Source organism: Gossypium hirsutum, chromosome D05, assembly GCF_007990345.1.
Source record: "Gossypium hirsutum isolate 1008001.06 chromosome D05, Gossypium_hirsutum_v2.1, whole genome shotgun sequence".
NCBI lineage: Eukaryota > Viridiplantae > Streptophyta > Magnoliopsida > Malvales > Malvaceae > Gossypium > Gossypium hirsutum.
In genome coordinates this window covers 16,826,118-16,844,521 of record NC_053441.1, presented here as the reverse complement: position 1 = coordinate 16,844,521, position 18,404 = coordinate 16,826,118, and the positions used below count along the sequence as shown (strand labels likewise).

General features: G+C 36.4%; 2 protein-coding genes across 2 annotated transcripts; both read right to left on the bottom strand.

Moving 5' to 3' along the window:
- Positions 1 to 3,799: 3,799 nt before the first annotated feature.
- LOC107905498 (auxin-responsive protein SAUR50) lies at positions 3,800 to 4,781 on the bottom strand. Its single transcript, XM_016832155.2, has one exon. The coding sequence runs from the start codon at positions 4,380 to 4,382 to the stop codon at positions 4,065 to 4,067; it is 318 nt and encodes a 105-aa protein (XP_016687644.1). The 5' UTR covers positions 4,383 to 4,781; the 3' UTR covers positions 3,800 to 4,064.
- A 7,288-nt stretch (positions 4,782 to 12,069) lies between these two features.
- LOC107905497 (ATP sulfurylase 2) lies at positions 12,070 to 16,366 on the bottom strand. The gene is made up of 5 exons (XM_016832154.2): positions 15,520 to 16,366; positions 14,756 to 15,161; positions 14,288 to 14,548; positions 13,760 to 13,846; positions 12,070 to 12,565 (listed from the first exon to the last, which is right to left on the bottom strand). The coding sequence occupies exons 1-5, from the start codon at positions 16,071 to 16,073 to the stop codon at positions 12,428 to 12,430; spliced, it is 1,446 nt and encodes a 481-aa protein (XP_016687643.2). The 5' UTR covers positions 16,074 to 16,366; the 3' UTR covers positions 12,070 to 12,427.
- Positions 16,367 to 18,404: the final 2,038 nt, after the last annotated feature.

Sequence of the window (18,404 nt, the reverse complement as noted above, 5' to 3'; positions counted from 1 at the left end):
AAGCTAAAAATCCTAAAATAATTTATGACCTGTCTCGAGACATAGAGATATTTGTCTCAAGACATGAATTTGAAATTTGACATTTGAGTTCGAATTCGAGTCCTAACTCAACATTTGACTTTTCTTAACTTCGTTTAACAATGATCTTGAACCTTAATATTTATAAATGAATAATTGCGAGTATGATTGATGATTAAATTGGTTAATTGCTATATTATGTTTTAGATTTTATGATTATGAAATGGATTGGCTTGAGTTACTTTGACAACGTAATGCAACATCACATACTTGAATCTAGTGACTAAATAGAGTAGAAGATGTTATATTTTATCTTATTACATTTTAATTACTCATATGTCTATGATTTGTGTTTCTTTTATTCTATTTAATAATTAATTAAACATGTATTTATAATTATATGAATGTTTATAATGTATTCCAACTTAAAAATATAATTATTAATTAATAAAAACTTATGATACGTATGTCTGCAGGTTATCAATGTTTGAGTTGTTAATTAGGACTTAGAACACTCCAACCAACCCAAAAGACTGAGACAGGCGCGCAACATTAAGTTGCTCATCCAAAGACTGAATATTATATACATAATTATACACTAAATTCATTTGTTGAGTCTCTCTCTATATGTATATATTGTTTTCTGAATGCATGATAATCTTCATGGACAAACAATCTTCAATTTCGTAATGATTTTTTTTATAAAAAAAGGAAAAACATTTATCAGAAGTTCATTATTGTCGAGGTTGACTATTTAGCTTCATACTTTTTTTTGGTAAAAAACAATCATAAATCACCAATAGGAGTCAAACCCATATTTGAACTTTTTTAGCTTTGAGGTATGAACCACTCTCGAGTCTGTTGGAAATATTTTTAATATATATATAGTGTTTTAATAGCCGTAAAATAAAAAATAAAAAATATTATGATTACTCAAATCAATATCTATTAAAAAAATTATGAATTATGACTAAAGATGAGATTATTCATTGAATAGTTTTGTCCCTAGGAAGAGACATGACACCTTCTATAGAGCATAACACACCAAAACACATAGAAACAAAATTTTTTTCTATTCTTCCACTGTCTTTTATATTCCTAAATTGTTCCATAAAGAATTACAACAGAAATTTTTTTATAGAAATTGATATCCTTGTTATGCTCCGCTCAGTGCTCAGCGTATTGTTTTTGTCAGTGCAAAACATAGATAATCATTGGGCTTCATTGCATCCTCGAGATTTATTTGTCAGTAACTCTTTTGCACTAGTGTCTATATCAATGTCACTTTTGTCGATATCCATCATCATAATACTAAACTTGTAGTGGCATGTGAATGCATAGTAAACAAACAAGCCTTCTTTAATATCTCATAAATTGCGAAACTAGAACCTTAAAATTGTTGGTGCGTGGAAATAAAAATGAACTTATGAGAAATTAACGAAGGCTTCAAGGCATGTATTAATGCCACTTTCTTTAAGGTTCTATTCACTCCCACCTATATTAAGGTGTGCAAAAGAGTTACTGGCAAATGAGCCTCGAAGATACAATGAAGCCCAATGATTGTCTATGTTTTGCACTAACGGAAACAGTCCACTGAGCACTGAGCGGAGCACAATAAGGATATCAATATCTATAAAGAATTTTTACAATAATTTTTTTAGAACAATCTAAGAATATAAAAGATGATGTAAGAATAGAAAGGAACTTTGTTTCTATGTTTTTTTTGTGTTATGCAAATGAAATTTTATTCCTATCTATATATAGGAAGTCTCATGTCTCTTTGTAGGGACATAACTATCCAAATGGATAGTTATATATTTAGTTATAAACATAATTATACAATAGATATCTACTTGAATAATTATAACATTTTATTATTAATTAAGCACCATAACTTTTGATAACTTATAACATTTTATTTATAACTATTGGAACATTATATATATTTAAAAATGTCCCTCAAAGACAAAAGATATTTTCTTTTATGATTCATAAGAATATCTTGTATATAATTCACACCAAACTTTGTTCCCAGGTTGTAATCTTATGATTTTTACAAGTGTGTCAAATGATTCATTCCAAGAAATTAAGTTTTGAGTAATAATAGTAGTAAGAGGATGTTTTTCAACCATCCTTGTTGGTAGGAATCGAAGATTTTCGTTGCTTTTTCCATGTTGTAATGGTTAAATGAAAAAGCCTGAAAAGAACCCCAACAACATGTCAACCCTACACCTAAAGTCTACAGTGCTGCCCACCTCCCAACCTTAGAGTCTGCCTTGCCTTTCTTTCTCCTAATGACTCTAAACCCCTAAAATTTTGACTTGAATTTTGAAAATATTTTCGCAAACGTACAATTGAAAACAATGAAATAATTACAACATTGAGTGGAGCAGCCAACAACATGTAGACAATGTGGCGGCGGCAGATACCGATGGATGAAAATAAAATATCAGCCATGCAAACTTTATTTTATTTCTCTACCACCAACGCCCACCTTGTGAGGTAATATATCATTGAAAATTTTGAAACCCTTTTTTCAACCACAGTTACAATTTCTTGATTTTACATATTTAGATACAACGGTTTAATAGTAGCAATTTATTATAAAATACAAATTTATTTGAATCTAAATTAATGAACGTAATAGAGAATGAGGGCCTTCAAACTTATGTATGTAGTATTATTAATCATTATCGTAACCACTTGATTTGATATAATATGGATCACATGGGGTATTTCTACTGATTATGTATAAATATTCCAAACCATTTCTAAGCAAGGCATTGATTGATAGAGTCGTCCATTTGCCCATCTAAGGATCATAGTGTCCGGTCAATAAGGCATAGTAGGTTTTCTTTTTAGGTGGTCCAATACAACAAATAAAACAACACTTCTTGCAATTTTACGTAGATTAGATCCGATACTAGATTAGAGGATGGAGCATAAAACGTAGGGAATGCAGTTTAGTGGGTGTAGTAATCCTAAAAGCATGGGAGAATCGCCATCATTTTAAAAAGACATGATGGTACTGTACTGTTGTATGCATCAAAAAGTTTCATCCCCATTTTTTCCATTAAAAATTCGAACAATACGGGAGAGACGGAGAAATTACAAGAGAAGCTCCGAGTGGGAGGGAACGGCCGTGATCCGGGCATCGTCCCACACGAGTGCATTGGGCTATCTTATCAGCCAGTTTATTAGCCTCTCTAACCACAGTGAACCGTCCAGTTTGTGGGTCATTACTTCGCTATATATGTAGTATATACTAGATTTATTTCTTCCTTGTGGGTCCCCTATATGGATGTTGAATGTTGATTGATCATCATGGTTGTGTAAAATACACTGTATCTCTGATAGAAGCAAGTTAAAGTTTATATATATAAATAGTTTACAGACTCCAACGTGAAGAAACACCGCACCGCACACATGGAAAACCGGAAACGAGAATCAAACAAAGCTAGCTAACTTAAAACTTAAATTACGGAAGTTTGGCTACAAATTACAAAACTAGATTCTTCTTTTTCTCCTTAACCATTCATGATCCCTGCGAAAACATTCCAATGAAATCTGTCAGTTAGTTATTGTTGTTTTTAACAGTAGTTAACGGCTTAACTGTTGAGTTAACCAGAAACATAACATAATAAAATAATAAACCCAAGGCTAAGAGACAAAACCATGAAAAGCTGGCGGCCGTGTGCCTAACTTTGAAAACAGATGATTGAGAGGGCGTGTGTGAACAAAGATGCAGAGAAAAGAAAATAAGATGAATGGGGACAATGGGTAACGCCAAATATCCTTGATATTAGTTCCATTTCCTTACAGAGTCACAGGGTACATTGGTAGTTGATATACAACCACATCTTCACTAAAGCAAATTCTCAAACTTTCTCAGATTTACAATCCTAAAACCCACATAAATTAAATAATATCTATGGGCTTTTGGGTCAGAGTTTATACAACTTGGTAAATTAAGGAAGAACTGAAGCAGCTTCATCTCAATCGTATTCATCAAAAATAGTTTCGAGTTTGACGTGTGTTGTTTGTTTTCATCTGAGCATGGATGTTAGAGACTGGAAAACAACTTCTTCACAAGGAATGGTGAGTCCTCTCTCGTGATCAAAACCGAATTCTTCTTCAGCTTGATGAAGCAAGCTTTGGAACTCCGGTCGGCTCAAGAAAGAAATGGGCACAATGTATCTGCTTCTGTTTTCACCAACATACACAACGAAATGTCCTTTTGGGACATCCAAAGGGAGTCCTTCTTCATCATCATAGCTCTGTTTCTTTCCTAAGCTTGAGCACCTTTTCAGGATTTGCTTGATGACTGCTGTTTGAGGCAACTTGTTTGATTTCCTGATAGCCATCTTCTTTGAATTGCTGCTGATGTAAAACTTGTTTGGGGGTAAAAGGTTTAGATTTTGAGAGGAATATTAGAGCAAGAGAGAAGAGTTTAGAGAGATTTGATGGAAGATTGAAGAGGGTTGGAAGGGAAGGGGGATATATATACAAATATTTATATTGTGGAACTAACAGGATTTGAAAAAGATGGAGAAACAAAATCATGTGAGGTTGTGACCTTGTGGGGACAAGGGACAGACCATGGGTGTGTTTGGGGGTCTGTGTGAGCTAACAGGACACCCCTCAAGGCAACCCCCTTGGGATTACTCCAACTTGTTGCCCTCCCAATGGACATCATGGTCCATCTCTCTTGCCCTTCAAGCTTCCCTATTCTACCGAATTAGCCCGCCCCCGTCAATTTCCTATGTTTGATTTTGGTTGGTATATAGATGTGTAGAAATCTGTAAATCTCATTAAAGTTATTATCTATATAGTAATTACATGTGTACAAACTAGTCAAAGTTGGTGTCTAAGAAAATAAGCATTTTGAGCATACGAGTAATCAGAATTAAAATGCAACCATGGTCTATGATGTTCAAGTTAGGAAATGAACTCAAAGTCCAACCCTTAGCTGTCAAATCTGCGATAGCATACTGGTACCACAAAATTGAACAATCTTCTCTACATGCATTCTTCAATCTACTTGTAACTTAAAAAAATGGTGAGATTGGGTGGACAGGAACTGCCCCACTGAACCGCCTAGTGTTGGTAAACGATGGCAGATGAAGAGAGAAGAAGGCATTGACTGTTCCAAAACATAATCCCATGTTCATTACAAATAGTACTAAAGCTTCAATAGCACGTGTCATTGTTTGATATAATTTGAGCACATTTGAATTGAATCCGAGACCATATTTCTATCTGCATTCATCAGGAAAATAAAGGGGATGAAAGAGTTGATTTTCTTGAAGATCTCTCTCTCGGTATATGAACATTTATGGACTTTGGTAATGGTGGTTTTTGAGCTAGCCAGCTAGGCTAGCAGATGGAACTACCAAATGTGAACATAGTCATAATCAGATCATAAATGACAACCACTTGTCTTTTACTCTTCTATAACCTACCCAAACTTATGATGCATGCCACCATCTCTCTATTTTCCCCATGTTCTAAGGTCTAGAAGAGCCACAGCTGGTCTCGCATTCCACCCGATTCATGCTCTGTTTAATGCTTTGTTACGGCTACGTACGTCTTGCACTCTACCCTTCTGAAAACCTCCCCCTCCGTTTTAATCGCGTATAATTATCTTTTATCACTGTCAGCTATGTTTTTACGGGGTAGTTATGTATGTTATTAGACATAGGATTAATATACTATTTGGTACTTGAGTTTGGTTTCAATGTTCAATCTAGCACTTAAATTTTTCTTGTCCAAATTTTGTAATGTTCTATTGGTAATTAGACCAAATGGCATCATGTGGACCAATGAATATTATGACACATGTACTCAAGTAAAAAATATATAGGTATTTAATTGAGACAAAAAAAAGTAAAAAAAGTTTAGTTACCAAATTATTTGAAGCCAAATCAAGTACTTAAAAGGGACCAAAATACCTTAAGTATCAAGTTGAAAAACTTAGGTATTAAAATGAACATTAAACCCAAACTCAATTATCAAATTGAATATTGAAGTCAAACTTAGATATCAAATAGTATATTAGCCCTTAAGTATATATTAGTGTTACGGGACTAGACCTTTCGTCTCGCAATCCGTGTGGCCTTAGGCGATTTCTTCACTTCAAATGTGCCTAAGTCAACCTAACTCTCACAAAATGATGATTCCCGCAGAATTACTCTAAGGTATCAAAATATAGCAAAACCAATCTCAAAGACAAAAAAAAGCTCGAAAGAGCAAAATAAGCACAGAAAAGCAATGCACACAAAGTGTTTGAGTAAATACTTTCAATATATTATTTTAACTCAAATAATAACGAGAACAATGAATTCAATGGATGAATTACAAATGAGGAGGAGGTTATCTACAATTAAGTTACATCGATGGTATAGATTGAGTTACATCAACGGACGAGATTGAAATCTATCTACAATTAAGGTATTTACATAATGTCCAAGATTACAAAATCAAATCTTATCAAATTATAAATCTTCTAATATTATTTTCCTTAATTAACAAACTAGCCCTAACTTCCTATAACTGTTTCGCTAAGCCACCAAGACTTTAAGTGGATGAGTTTTGTCACTAGTTCTTCGAATCGGGGCAATTCAAGTGGGTCAAATGAGCCTCATTTAATATGTAGACTTTCATAGGATATTTTTGTTGCAATGTTCACGGGGTTTAAACTACGACTCATGACACTAGTGTCACGGGTCGCAATTCAAAGCCCGTGACCATCGCACCAAATACATCCAATGGAGGTCTATTGCTCAGATGGGGATCATTTGGCCCACTAGAACTAGCCTGATTGAAAAAGCTATTAGAGAAGCCTGTCAGATTGAAGCCTGGTTGGCCCGATAATGAAGAGATGGCAACTTAGGCTAATATGGTAACTAATCTTAGAAGATAGAGGGAATCATATCTTGTAAAAGATTAGATTAGATTTGATATAGCATATCTTGTAAATCTCTAAAATAAAAGAATATGGTTAATCTCGTCCGTCGATGTAAATGTATCTTGACCGTCAGTTTTGGGGGAGCTCAACTATAAATAGAGAACCTCCCCCTCAGTTGTACTCACTCCATTCATTGTTTCATTATTATTTGTGAATAAGAGAATTGAGAGCATTTACTCAAACACTTTGCGATCGCTCTTTTTGTTGTTCTTTAGTTTAGCTTATTTTGGCATAAATCACTTCCGCTCTTCAATTTGATGCCTTGGAGGAGTTCTTAAGGAATCCTCACTTGAGTTAAGGCTGACTTAGGCGAGTTTGGACGAACAGATCGCTTGAGCCTGCACGGATCGCAAGAGAAAATTCTAGCCCCATGACAAGTGGTATCAGAGCTATTGGTTCGAACCAAGTGATATCTGAGTTATTGGTTCGAAGGCACCGTTGGGATGTTTAAAGAAGAGTTCGAACAAAGGTGGGCGAGAAAGTCTTTGAGGGAGACATTATCGGCAGTAGAGGAACGTGTGGGTAAACTCGAGAGATCCATGGAGGATGTGAAGGAGGCACTCGATGGGGTCGAGGATCGCATAGCAAATTGGAAGGAGCAATCCAGAGGCTATGTAAAGATCTCTCTTGATTCCACCATGGATAAGGTAAACGAGTTGTTTAATTCACACAGGGATAAGCTGTCGGAAAGGAATGATGCTCTCGAGTCCATGATGATGGCTTTGAAGGAGAAAATAATGGCCACGACAAGGGCTTTGAGCACAAGACTAGAAGAGCTCGAGGGAGAGCTGGCCTTGTACCGAGTAGCCGTGGGGAAAGGAATGGCAAATGCAGCACTCAATAACGAGGATGTCCCGAAGCCGAAAGAGTTTGTGGGGACAAGGTCTGCATGCGATGTGGATAATTTCTTGTGGAGGATAGAAAACTACTTCCGTACCAAAGGCATCGTGGATGATGCGGTTAAGGTAAACACTGTTTCAATGTTTCTTACTGCCATTGCGCTTTTATGGTGGCGAGGCAGGACCACAGATAAAAGGCAAGGTGAGATTGAAACGTGGCAAGAGTTCCAATGCAAATTGAAGGGATAGTTTTACCTAGAGTTTACCGAGGAAGAAGCTTGGGCAAAGTTACAAAGGATAACGCAACGGGGCACAGTGGGGGAGTATGTTCGAGAGTTCAAGGAACTTATGTTCCAAGTTTCAGATGTGACCGAATAAGAAGTATTGCTTGCTTTTCAGAATGGTTTGAAGTCGTGGGTCAGACAGGAGGTGGAATAAAGAGGTGTCCAAAAGCTGTCGGAAGCCATGACGGTAGTTGAGTCCGTGGTCAAGCTTGGTCTAGGGAAAGACAAGCTTGGGTCTTCCAAGTCTGAGGAAAGAGGCGTATGTGAAATGGATCACAAGGAAGATATTGTTGATGGTAATGGCAACGGCGACAATGGTGGTAATGGGAAACCACTAGTTGGGAAGAAGAAACCCAAGAGGAAAAGGGACAAGCTGAAATGCTTTCTCTGCGATGGTCCACACATGTTGAAGAAATGTCCGAGAAAATCCGCACTTAAGGAGAAACCGGTGGATAAGGCATTGGTACTTAGTTCGAGCACAATGGGTGTCAAAGCCAAGGAGGCCGAAAGTGAGAAGAAGCCAGTAGAGTGCTTCTTGTGTCATGGTTCGCATAGGTTGCGGAAGTTTCCGAGTAAGTCTGTCATCAAAGGGAACGATGGAGCAGACAATGAGCCCAAGAAGCTTGGTTCGAGCAAGGGAAAAGCTGAAGCCAAGAGGGCAAAGAGGGGCAAAAAGAAGCAAGTAAAGTGCTTCTTGTGTCGTGGTCCATATGAGTTGTGAAACTGTCCAAAGCAAGCCGGAGTCAAAAGAAAGGCAACGTCTGAGCTTGGTGAGTCATCGGAGGGGCTTTCACCAAAGGAAAATGTGAGTTTGTTATAAGACTTAGAGGAAAAAGTTGCGATGAAAACAGTGAAGCTGGGACCAATGAGGCTCAAGTTGAGTGAAGCGTCGGAGTTGGCTGAGTCATCGACAAGGCTTCCACCTATAAGAGAGGTGGGTGGTGCATCGGACTTCAAGGAAAAAGAAGTGATGCATAAGGGACAGTTGACCAGAGTAAATGCAAAGGTACATTTCGAACACTTTGATAGTGTGTTGTATTCTAACTTGTTGACTTGGCGAAAATGTAGGGGCCCTTTCGAAGTTCTTGAGCAAAGAAGCCGAGAGACTGTGGGCAAAGCGAAGCCAAATGTGGTGAATCAAGAGGATTCTGGTCGAGTAAAGTTAGAATGTGGACAAGAGAGTGACAAAGCTTATTGTCATCGAGATGTACAAACGAGTAGGACGATTCGAGTGAAGAAGCGACGTAAGCCGAAGCAAAAGTCCCGAAGAAAGGGAAAAGCTAAGGCGTCGAGACGAGACCGAGGCGAATCAAGTCAGTGCCATTCGGAAGTCGCAACAAGGACGTTACAAGAATGGGTGGGGGAGAATGTCACGGGTCGCAGTTCAAAGCCCGTAACCATCACACCAAATGCATCCAATGGAGGTTTATTGCTCAGATGGGGATCATTTGGCCCACGAGAACTGGCCCGATTGAAAGAGCTATTGGAGAAGCCTGTCAGATTGAAGTCTGGTTGGCCCGATAATGAAGAGATAGCAACTTAGGCTAATATGGTAACTAATTTTAGAAGATAGAGGGAATCATATCTTGTAAAAGATTAGATTAGATTTGATATGGCATATCTTGTAAATCCCTAAAATAAATGGATATGGTTAATCTCGTCCGTCGATGTAAATGTATCTTGACCGTCGGTTTTGGGGGAGCTCAACTATAAATAGAGAACCTCCCCCTCAGTTGTACTCACTCCATTCATTGTTTCATTATTCTTTGTGAATAAGAGAATTGAGAGCATTTACTCAAACACTTTGCGAGCGCTCTTTCTGTTGTTCTTTGGTTTAGCTTATTTTGGTATAAATCGCTTCCGCTCTTCAATTTGGTGCCTTGGAGGAGTTCTTAAGGAATCCTCACTTGAGTTAAGGCTGACTTAGGCGAGTTTTGACGAACGGATCGCCTAAGGCCGCACGGATCGCAAGAGAAAACTCTAGCCCCGTGACACTAGTACATTGATAGTACGTGATCTTGTGTAATTAATGTATTGTTTCAATGTCTAAGAGCATATGTGCTTTGATGCTAGATGAAGAACCTGTATCTCTAAAACATTATGATGTTTTAAACATTACATACAGGTACTTAGATTAAGGGTTAGTTTAGCATTGCTTTTAAGAAATATTTTTGAAACACAAAACATTTGTAGGGAGAAGCTAAAATTTTCTGCTTTGTCAAAAGTACTTTTTGGCAAATTTTTGAGATTTGAAAAACACTTTTTCTCTAAAAAAAACATATTATTTAGCAATACTTTTATCTCAAAAATGATTTTTGTCCCCAAAGCACTTGTTAGAAGCAATGCAAAATTGACCCTAACCCAATTAAATACTTATTTATTTGGTTCCACTTTTGGTCATAGCTAGAATCAAAACATTGAATTCCAGTAGAAAGTTGGCCCAAAGTTACAGTTTAGTAGGTGTACCTGTTGAACAGCATAACTAGGCTGTATGTGGTCTGAATCTGATCATAATAACTGACGGTAATTTCATCAACAGATTCAATGGATTGCATTGAAGGACTAGTACAAGAAAAGAAGGCTCAACTCATTGACCAAAGGAAACGACACCATGTTCTGCGATTGAAATTAATTTCGTTTACAGAGTGGAAACATGAAAACTTGAAAACATATACTGATATACGAATGTGGGACCAAAGTACACTCCACCGAAAGCCGAAAGGTAGTGGCTATGAAAGGTTTGAGCCCAACCAAGTATTAATTCTTGGGTGGAGGAAATAGCCTCATCCCATCTTATTAAGCTAACCCTTTTAACTCAGAGAAACCATAATCATATGTTGATAGAAGGATTGTTAAACTGTGTTTGAGATATTTTTTATTTGCTTGTGTTATATTCATCCTAGTATTCCTAGAGGGATCATTATTTCCGTGCATTACATAAGCAATATTGGTTTTGAGGTGACCTTCTACCTGCAAAAGTATCCGTATAGAGAGCCCATATTCAAGTAACCCTTAAGATGGGGAAAGATGTTAGGGGTAAGCAAGTTGCATGGAAAAAAAGGGATGGATCCTTTACTAGAAATATAAGCAGACAGCAATGACAAACATGTTCAAAAATCCAAACCGCTACGAAAAAGTTGACACCGACTTCACAGCGTATAAATATAAAGGATTACTTGACAAACCAGACAAACAGACAACAACCCCAAAATATTGGTGGCCGGGGACGGTGACCCTTACAAGTAGGCAGCTCGACAAGGCATATTCATGGAGTTTTTGAAAACCTGATCTTAAAGTAGTGTACGAGGAATGGAGAAGAAAAGAAAACGGGTCTCGGCCCCACCCGTTTTACAGCTAAGTCCGTGGGAATCCGGATCACCAAGGACTGACGGATGTAGCATAAACAGAGAGTTAAAGCACATGTATCGTGTTGATGGTCTATTACAACAACTGTATCTTTATGGTCTGTTGGTGTTTTGCATTGAATTTCAGGGAGCAACGTTCTAACCATCTACCTTGAAGTTTCCATGAATTTCGGTTGAGCCATGGAAAGCCACATTAAGTAAGACGTTTAATAGCTAAAGTTTATGACCATGACCAAAATTTATAAGATCAAAAAATTGAACATTTCAACCGTGGGCTTGATAAAATGCTGTTTTCTGTAAGTCTGCTATCAAATGGAGAGAAGGAAAAACTAGAATTAAATCCAGGTCTTCCTTAAGTGTAAGGTTCAGCTGACCTGATTGACGTGATTAATTGAGTTTAGATTTCATGTTATGCAAAAATAAAACTTGAGCCTTTATGGGCATTATACAATTGTGCTTTCGAGATAAGAGAAAGCGTTTAGGTTTGAGAAAATTTATTTCACTAGAAGTAGCTGCTTGAAAGACTTAATAATGAGTTATAGGAGCTTAAAAGTTTGCTTTTCAGACTGAGTTCCAAGATGATTAACACTGCTCTGTTAAACGAATCAGTCCATATCCCACTTTCTTACAGCTTCGATATTTCACAGTCCGACATTAGTGCCAATACCAGAAGCATTAAAGAAGCTCTAAAACTAAACCAGAAAGTGGAAATGTCAAACTTGAGAAAAGAATGAGATTTCAAACCAGCATCAATTGTTTGTCTTGCTACAATATTATCCGCTTAAAAACAAAACCCCAATCACCAGGGAGTTGAACAAAGGCATAAAGGTAGACATGGAGATGTTGAATCCATTACTGGTGCTGCTGCCATTAGGAACTTGAAACCATAGGACAAGCCTACCACACATGTTATGTAATAAAACTCGCTGCAAGATCTACTACTAAATTATGCATCTAAGAAGATACAGCAGCTGGTTGCTGTGTTGCCTCCTCTGCTTGCAAACTCTCGTAGTATTTGACAAGGACTTCCCATCCCCCAGGGCACATAAAACCATCGGGAGGGTTCTCACCAGTTCTTGCATAGGTTCGCATCTGCAGCAATGAGTTAGAATCAGAACATAATTACATACAACTTGAAAATGCTACAACTTTTCAAACTACCATTACATGCCATGCATTATACCAAAGAACCTCGCCACCATAAATTTTATCGCTAATTTATTTTTTTCAACTGAAACGTAATGCATTATACTGCAAAATTCAAGAACAAAATTGACGCTTAGTAAAAATACAGGTTAATATTAGTGGAAGCTTTACGAGGACCCTTGGAGATCCAATCTGTCATTATAAGTTTTTGTAAGTACTGAACAAAATGGTATATGCAGCCTGACTAACAAGTATGCTTACTCTTCTGAAACTACTGTTACATGTCATGCATTATACCATGAACCTTACCATCATACGTTTCATGCCTAATTTAATTTTTTTCAGCTGAAATGTGAGGAATTGACCTAAACTGCCCATGATAACCTTTCATGACCTTATACAAATTAATGAGTGAAGTTCAATCCCTCAAGTTTTCAAACAGACCCAGTTCCCTTAGTAGCCTGCCAATGCAGAAGCTCAAACCTAGTATGTGAAGATAGATTTGAGCACCAAGTGAGAACCAAGGCCAGTTGACTCAATCAGTGTTGTCAAGGCGTGTGCATAGGTGCATCCATGCCAGGCACCTTAGCATTTACAACAAAAGCACCTCAAACCCTTTCAGGTGAGGCCCGTTTCATCAGGTGCACATTTTTGTAAGAAGATAAGCATTAAAAAAAACCCAACTGATTGAATTTCTCTTTAATTTCTTTTATTGTCACTTTTTTTTTCAATTGATGTACCTTTACTAGTAAGCAAGAACAGAATAATAGCAAACTCCATACTTCACAATATTTGAGCATTCAACAACATTGTCTATAAGGAAATCAAAAAATTGCATGTTTTGTAGATAAATTAGACCACACTTTAGAGTGTATCATACATCCTAAGCTTTATATATACACACACAGACTTACAAAAGCTCATACATATACACATTGCGCTTTACTTTACTCAGGCTAGTGCCTTTATTGCAGGCACTTTAAGGGTTCTAGGGGCTAAAGTGCCCCTTGTGCCCTTGACAATACTGGACTCAATAACAAGCATCTTTAGTTTAACATGTAGTGCTGCACAATACTTAAGATTGTTACAAAAGAATGAAGCCTCAAAACACCACCAAATTCTAGAAAAATCCAAAGTTACCTTGGTTCCAGAGATGAAGAGGAAATCTTTGGCACGTGAAGGATCAAAAAATGCCATCTTCTTTGCCACTATGTCATAAGCCGCAACCTAAGACGATAGTTCAGAAAAATGAGTGCAAAAATAAAAGAAAAACAACGTAATTAAGGCACCATTTAAACAAAATGCAGTCCTGAATTGAGTGGTAGATGTTTCTCTTAGAATCAATCGGTGATTTTTTTTTTCTTTTGCTGGATCAGTAATTAACTAATTATTAAGATTATGGGACTGCATATTGGCATCTGTTAAGACAGGTTAAGATGGGAGTTTCAAGAAAGGAACAGCTTGTATATCCTGCAAAAATTTGAGTCACCATTGGATAATACTCTCATTAACTGGACTAGAGTAACTCATTAATTGGAGATCTAGCAAAAGAACAGCCTACCCATATAAACAATTTGAAATGCCAATCAAGAAAAATTAGTAGAGTCTTGAATGATAAATGCAGATAGTATAAAAAATTAAGGTTAGACCAGCACAGATGTCACCTACCCTAAACGGCAAAATATTAAGCTTTTCCAAGCCAGGAGCCATGCTTAAGACTTTTTTCCCATGATCAGGGTCATACAGATCCCTTTTCTCTGTTGGGTGACCCATTCCAGCAGGATCACGACCAACAATATAGAAGTTAGCCCCAGCATTTATCCTTGCCTTGGCATGCCACTGTACCTCTGTTGGACCTGCATAATGCATAGGTGATGGGAATATGGCCACAATGGTAGTCTCAGGGTCAAGGACTCCATCTTCTAGGACCTGAACTTCATGATTCAAGACCAGAAGAATTCATTTATTTGAATGCTATCCACTATACAAGAAAAACATCATGATTCAGTACACGTTCTAAGCAAAGAAGAACGTAGAAATGCATTAAAGAATGTGCAGATAGCTTATCATTGTAGCAATTGACCATAATCAGGATAATATTAGCAGTGGCTATACAGAGGGAATGATGGGAAAAACCTTGCTGTGTTGCTCCATCCGAACATCCAAGGGCACATCATCAGCCTTAGTGAAACCACCTAAAGGATGAAGCAAGAGGATTGGATTCTTGAAACCCATTTCTAGAAGTCGTCTCCGAGTATCATTCATCAATAGTGCATGTCCATTATGCACAGGATTCCTTAGCTGAAAAGCAAAAACAGCATCAGCATTACGCCTATCGAATTCCTTTCTGAGTTGCTTGGGGGAAAGTCTGTAGTGATCAAGCCCATCATTATATTTTACAGGTTTCAAAACTTCTAGGTCACCTCCAATGAGACAGTTTCCAGCAGGAATAATGACTTCCTCCACGTATGGCAAACCTGGTGCAGTTGTTCCCCATGTTCTAGCAATTCTTTCTTCTATGTTATGCTTGTAGATTTCAATGCTGCAATAAACTTAAGTGGCATTAAAACGTTAATTTCAAGAATAATACATTGGTTTTCAAACTTGCCAGTACAATTTTCCCTTTCATGATTCAAATGACAATTAGATCATAAAGGAGCAATTAAGCACATGAACCAACAAGACTCCTCAAACTCAAACTCTTATCTATAGAACATATCCAATTAAACGAGGCGAAACTCTAAACCAAATTTATTCCATTTTCAAAAGTATAAAATGGGAGTAAAAATTTCAGATTTCAAATAATAATAGCAATTAGATTATCTAAATATACAATGTCAATTATCACATTCATGTAATAAACAATATCCATTTAATAGAAGGTTAAAAAGAGTATAGACCTCCTAAGAATGGCGATCAAGTCTCCATCAGGTCCGGCCAACCCAACATGGGAAGAAGACCCGATTCTCTCCTTAGTCTCATCATCAATAGCCAAAACAATGGGAAGTGACATGTTGACAATAGACCCATCTTTCAATCTCAGAGAATTAAAATGTAAGCTTTGCAAATACTCATCTTCCCTCATAAATCCTTTCAAAGGATTAGCCCAGCCTTCGCTGATTACATGCACCCACTCCACGTCGATTTTGGTTAGCCTCACCTTCGGCAATGACTCGGCCTCAATCGTCTTCGCTCCCCTTTCGCCCTCTGGGACAACCAGATCGACGAGGGCCCCGCCATCAGGCTCGATCAACGAGCTCTTGATCACGGGAGCTGGAGAATACTGGACGGGGGCTTGCATTTTTTTGGGTTGGTAATAAGTTAATTTTAAAGGATTAAAATGGTAAATAGAATTTGGTCGGATCTTAGTGTTATAACCCGTGAATCTGCTGGGTTTAGTGGTGAAGCTGAGGTAAGTAGGAGAAGCGAAGTGAGATTTAATTGTTAGAGACATGATGGAAGGGGATTGTGAGAGTTGGTTCGAAGAACAAGTTGGTGGAAAAATAGAGGGAGATCCGGGAAAACAGGAGGACAGAACTTGAAGCTTTAAAATTGGCGAACATCTTCGTCGTTGTTGTCGTTGGTGGTGGAGGACGAAAGAGGTTCGGCCTGGAAAAGAGAGCCACACGTTTGCCTCTTTCACTCCTTTTCGTGTTCTAACTGCGGATTTGGGTGGGCGTTGAGGGGACCAGACCACACCAAAGGCACGCTGAGCTTTGATTAAACAAAACGTATTCGGGCCACGACCCTATATGAAAAGGTTTTAGGATTACATATAGTATTTAATGGAAGTGTAATTATTGTCGGTAGTAATTATATTCTTTTGTATTTATAAAAATTGTAGTTTTTTTTATTTAATAGAATATAATTATATTTTTTTTATGTTCTTGTGACTCAATTATAAAAAACTTACAAAATACTATTAAATTATTTAATTTTTTCTTTTTTATCATTAATCATTAAATGATTATTGAAAAAAATAATGTAATCATTTTTAAATTCAATATTATAATAAATTTAATCATTAATGTTTACATATTACCTTATTTTATCATATTCTTTTACATATAAATATAACTCAATTCACAAGGTGTAAAAAAAAAACACAAAATTATATATATTTAAATTTTTGTTATTTTATTAAACTACATATTCTCTCGAAAGATATTGTTTTTCATATACATCAAATGGTTAAGAGCTTAATATCAAGGACAATTAATTCATTTTTTTGTTAACTTAAGTTGATTATTATTGATAAAGCAAATCAAAACCTTAAAAAATTGAAATTGTTAGACTTCAAATTGGATTGAATCAAGGAAGTGAATATTTTTATTTTCAAAGAATTGAATTGGGTTTTTTTGAAATTTGGTTGATTTTGTTGTTCATTTTCCCATGGAGTGAAACGAAAGGATGACGTCATGGATGGATAGAGTGGCAATTAAGGGTGTAACCAAATCGAGATAAGCTCGCATACTATCAATTTTGTCTCAAAATTTTGAGGTTCAATATTCGGCTTGAGCTTGATAAGTATTTATTTTAAGCTCGAGATTGACTTGAGATATAATTGAGCTACTTTAGTTCGAGCTTGATTAAGTTCATTTACTAATTTGTGTACTCAAGCTCGAGCTCGGCTCGATAATTAAGTTTAGGGTTAATAATATATATTAAGGGTAATAATGTAATTCAATAATATGCAAATGTGAAAAGCTCGATGAGGCTCATGAGTTGTTCGAGTCAAGTATTAATAAGTTCGAATTCATCTCAACCAATAGTTCGAGTTGGGCTTGATAATTACCTAATCGAATTCTAATTTTCTCTGAGTTGAACTTAAGTAGCTTGTGAGTATTATTTTCTCATTTACACCCTTAGTGGTAGCACTTTAATCACTTCTATTTATCGACGAAATTCGGTGTTTGATGTCAGCTCTAATGGTGATAATGCGAGTTCACTGACAACTCTATTTTGAACTCCCAAGTCCCCATGTTGTTTAACTTATCCACTCATTGAACTTGGCAAAGTTTATTGTAGCTCCGATTCTAGATATTGATGATTACAAATGCGTTTTTATTTTCATTTTAATAATGGGTTAATTGAAGAAGTGACAAGGCTCTATATGTTCACTAAAGACGGTACTAACAACAACAATAACAAGAATAATTTGGTTGAATTGATGCCGAACAATTAAATTACAAATATTATGGAATATATGAAGAGTGAGCCAATAAAAATAAAGTAATCTCTATTTTTAGTTTTCAGTCTCACAACGGAGAACTGAAGTATTAAGAGAAGAGATTGATAAAAAGATAAAAATTATTATATTGAATTTCAGGGTGTTATGATTTTTTTATGTTTTCAATCAAAATGTAAAAGGATAAATCATTCTATTGTAGAATAAAAATTAATTAGAAATAATATAAAAAATTAAAATTTATTAAATATATCTCGAATAAATTTATTTTGTTTGGATATTTTAAAATTAAAAACAAAAATATTGATATTTGGTATTGATAACATAGTCAAATGATTTATAAATTAACATTTATAAAAATTTCGTTTTGACAATAAATATTATCCTAAATGAACACTTATTTGAGTGTATTTTATGACTAAAAAGATCACAGTCGTTGAACCAAGTTCACGGCCAACGGATACCGCTTGATTCCCGATGAAAAAGGCCGAAAAGGCCCACATCAAAATTTTGCTGTTTACGCAATAATCTAGCAGCCACCGCCGACTGCCGAGAGCGTCTGTATATATAAGTAAAATCCAAAAAGAAAAACAAACA

What these genes read in the sequence shown, in the direction of transcription:
- LOC107905497 (XM_016832154.2), bottom strand. Translation starts at nt 16,073, where the DNA reads ATGTCTCTAACAATTAAATCTCACTTCGCTTCTCCTACTTACCTCAGC. An exon ending in GGATGGAGCAACACAGCAAG is followed by an intron (nt 14,549 to 14,755) that starts GTTTTTCCCATC and finishes CATGAAGTTCAG; the next exon opens with GTCCTAGAAGATGGAGTCCT. An exon ending in TCTTCATCTCTGGAACCAAG is followed by an intron (nt 12,566 to 13,759) that starts GTAACTTTGGAT and finishes TCATTGCTGCAG; the next exon opens with ATGCGAACCTATGCAAGAAC.
- LOC107905498 (XM_016832155.2), bottom strand. Translation starts at nt 4,382, where the DNA reads ATGGCTATCAGGAAATCAAACAAGTTGCCTCAAACAGCAGTCATCAAG.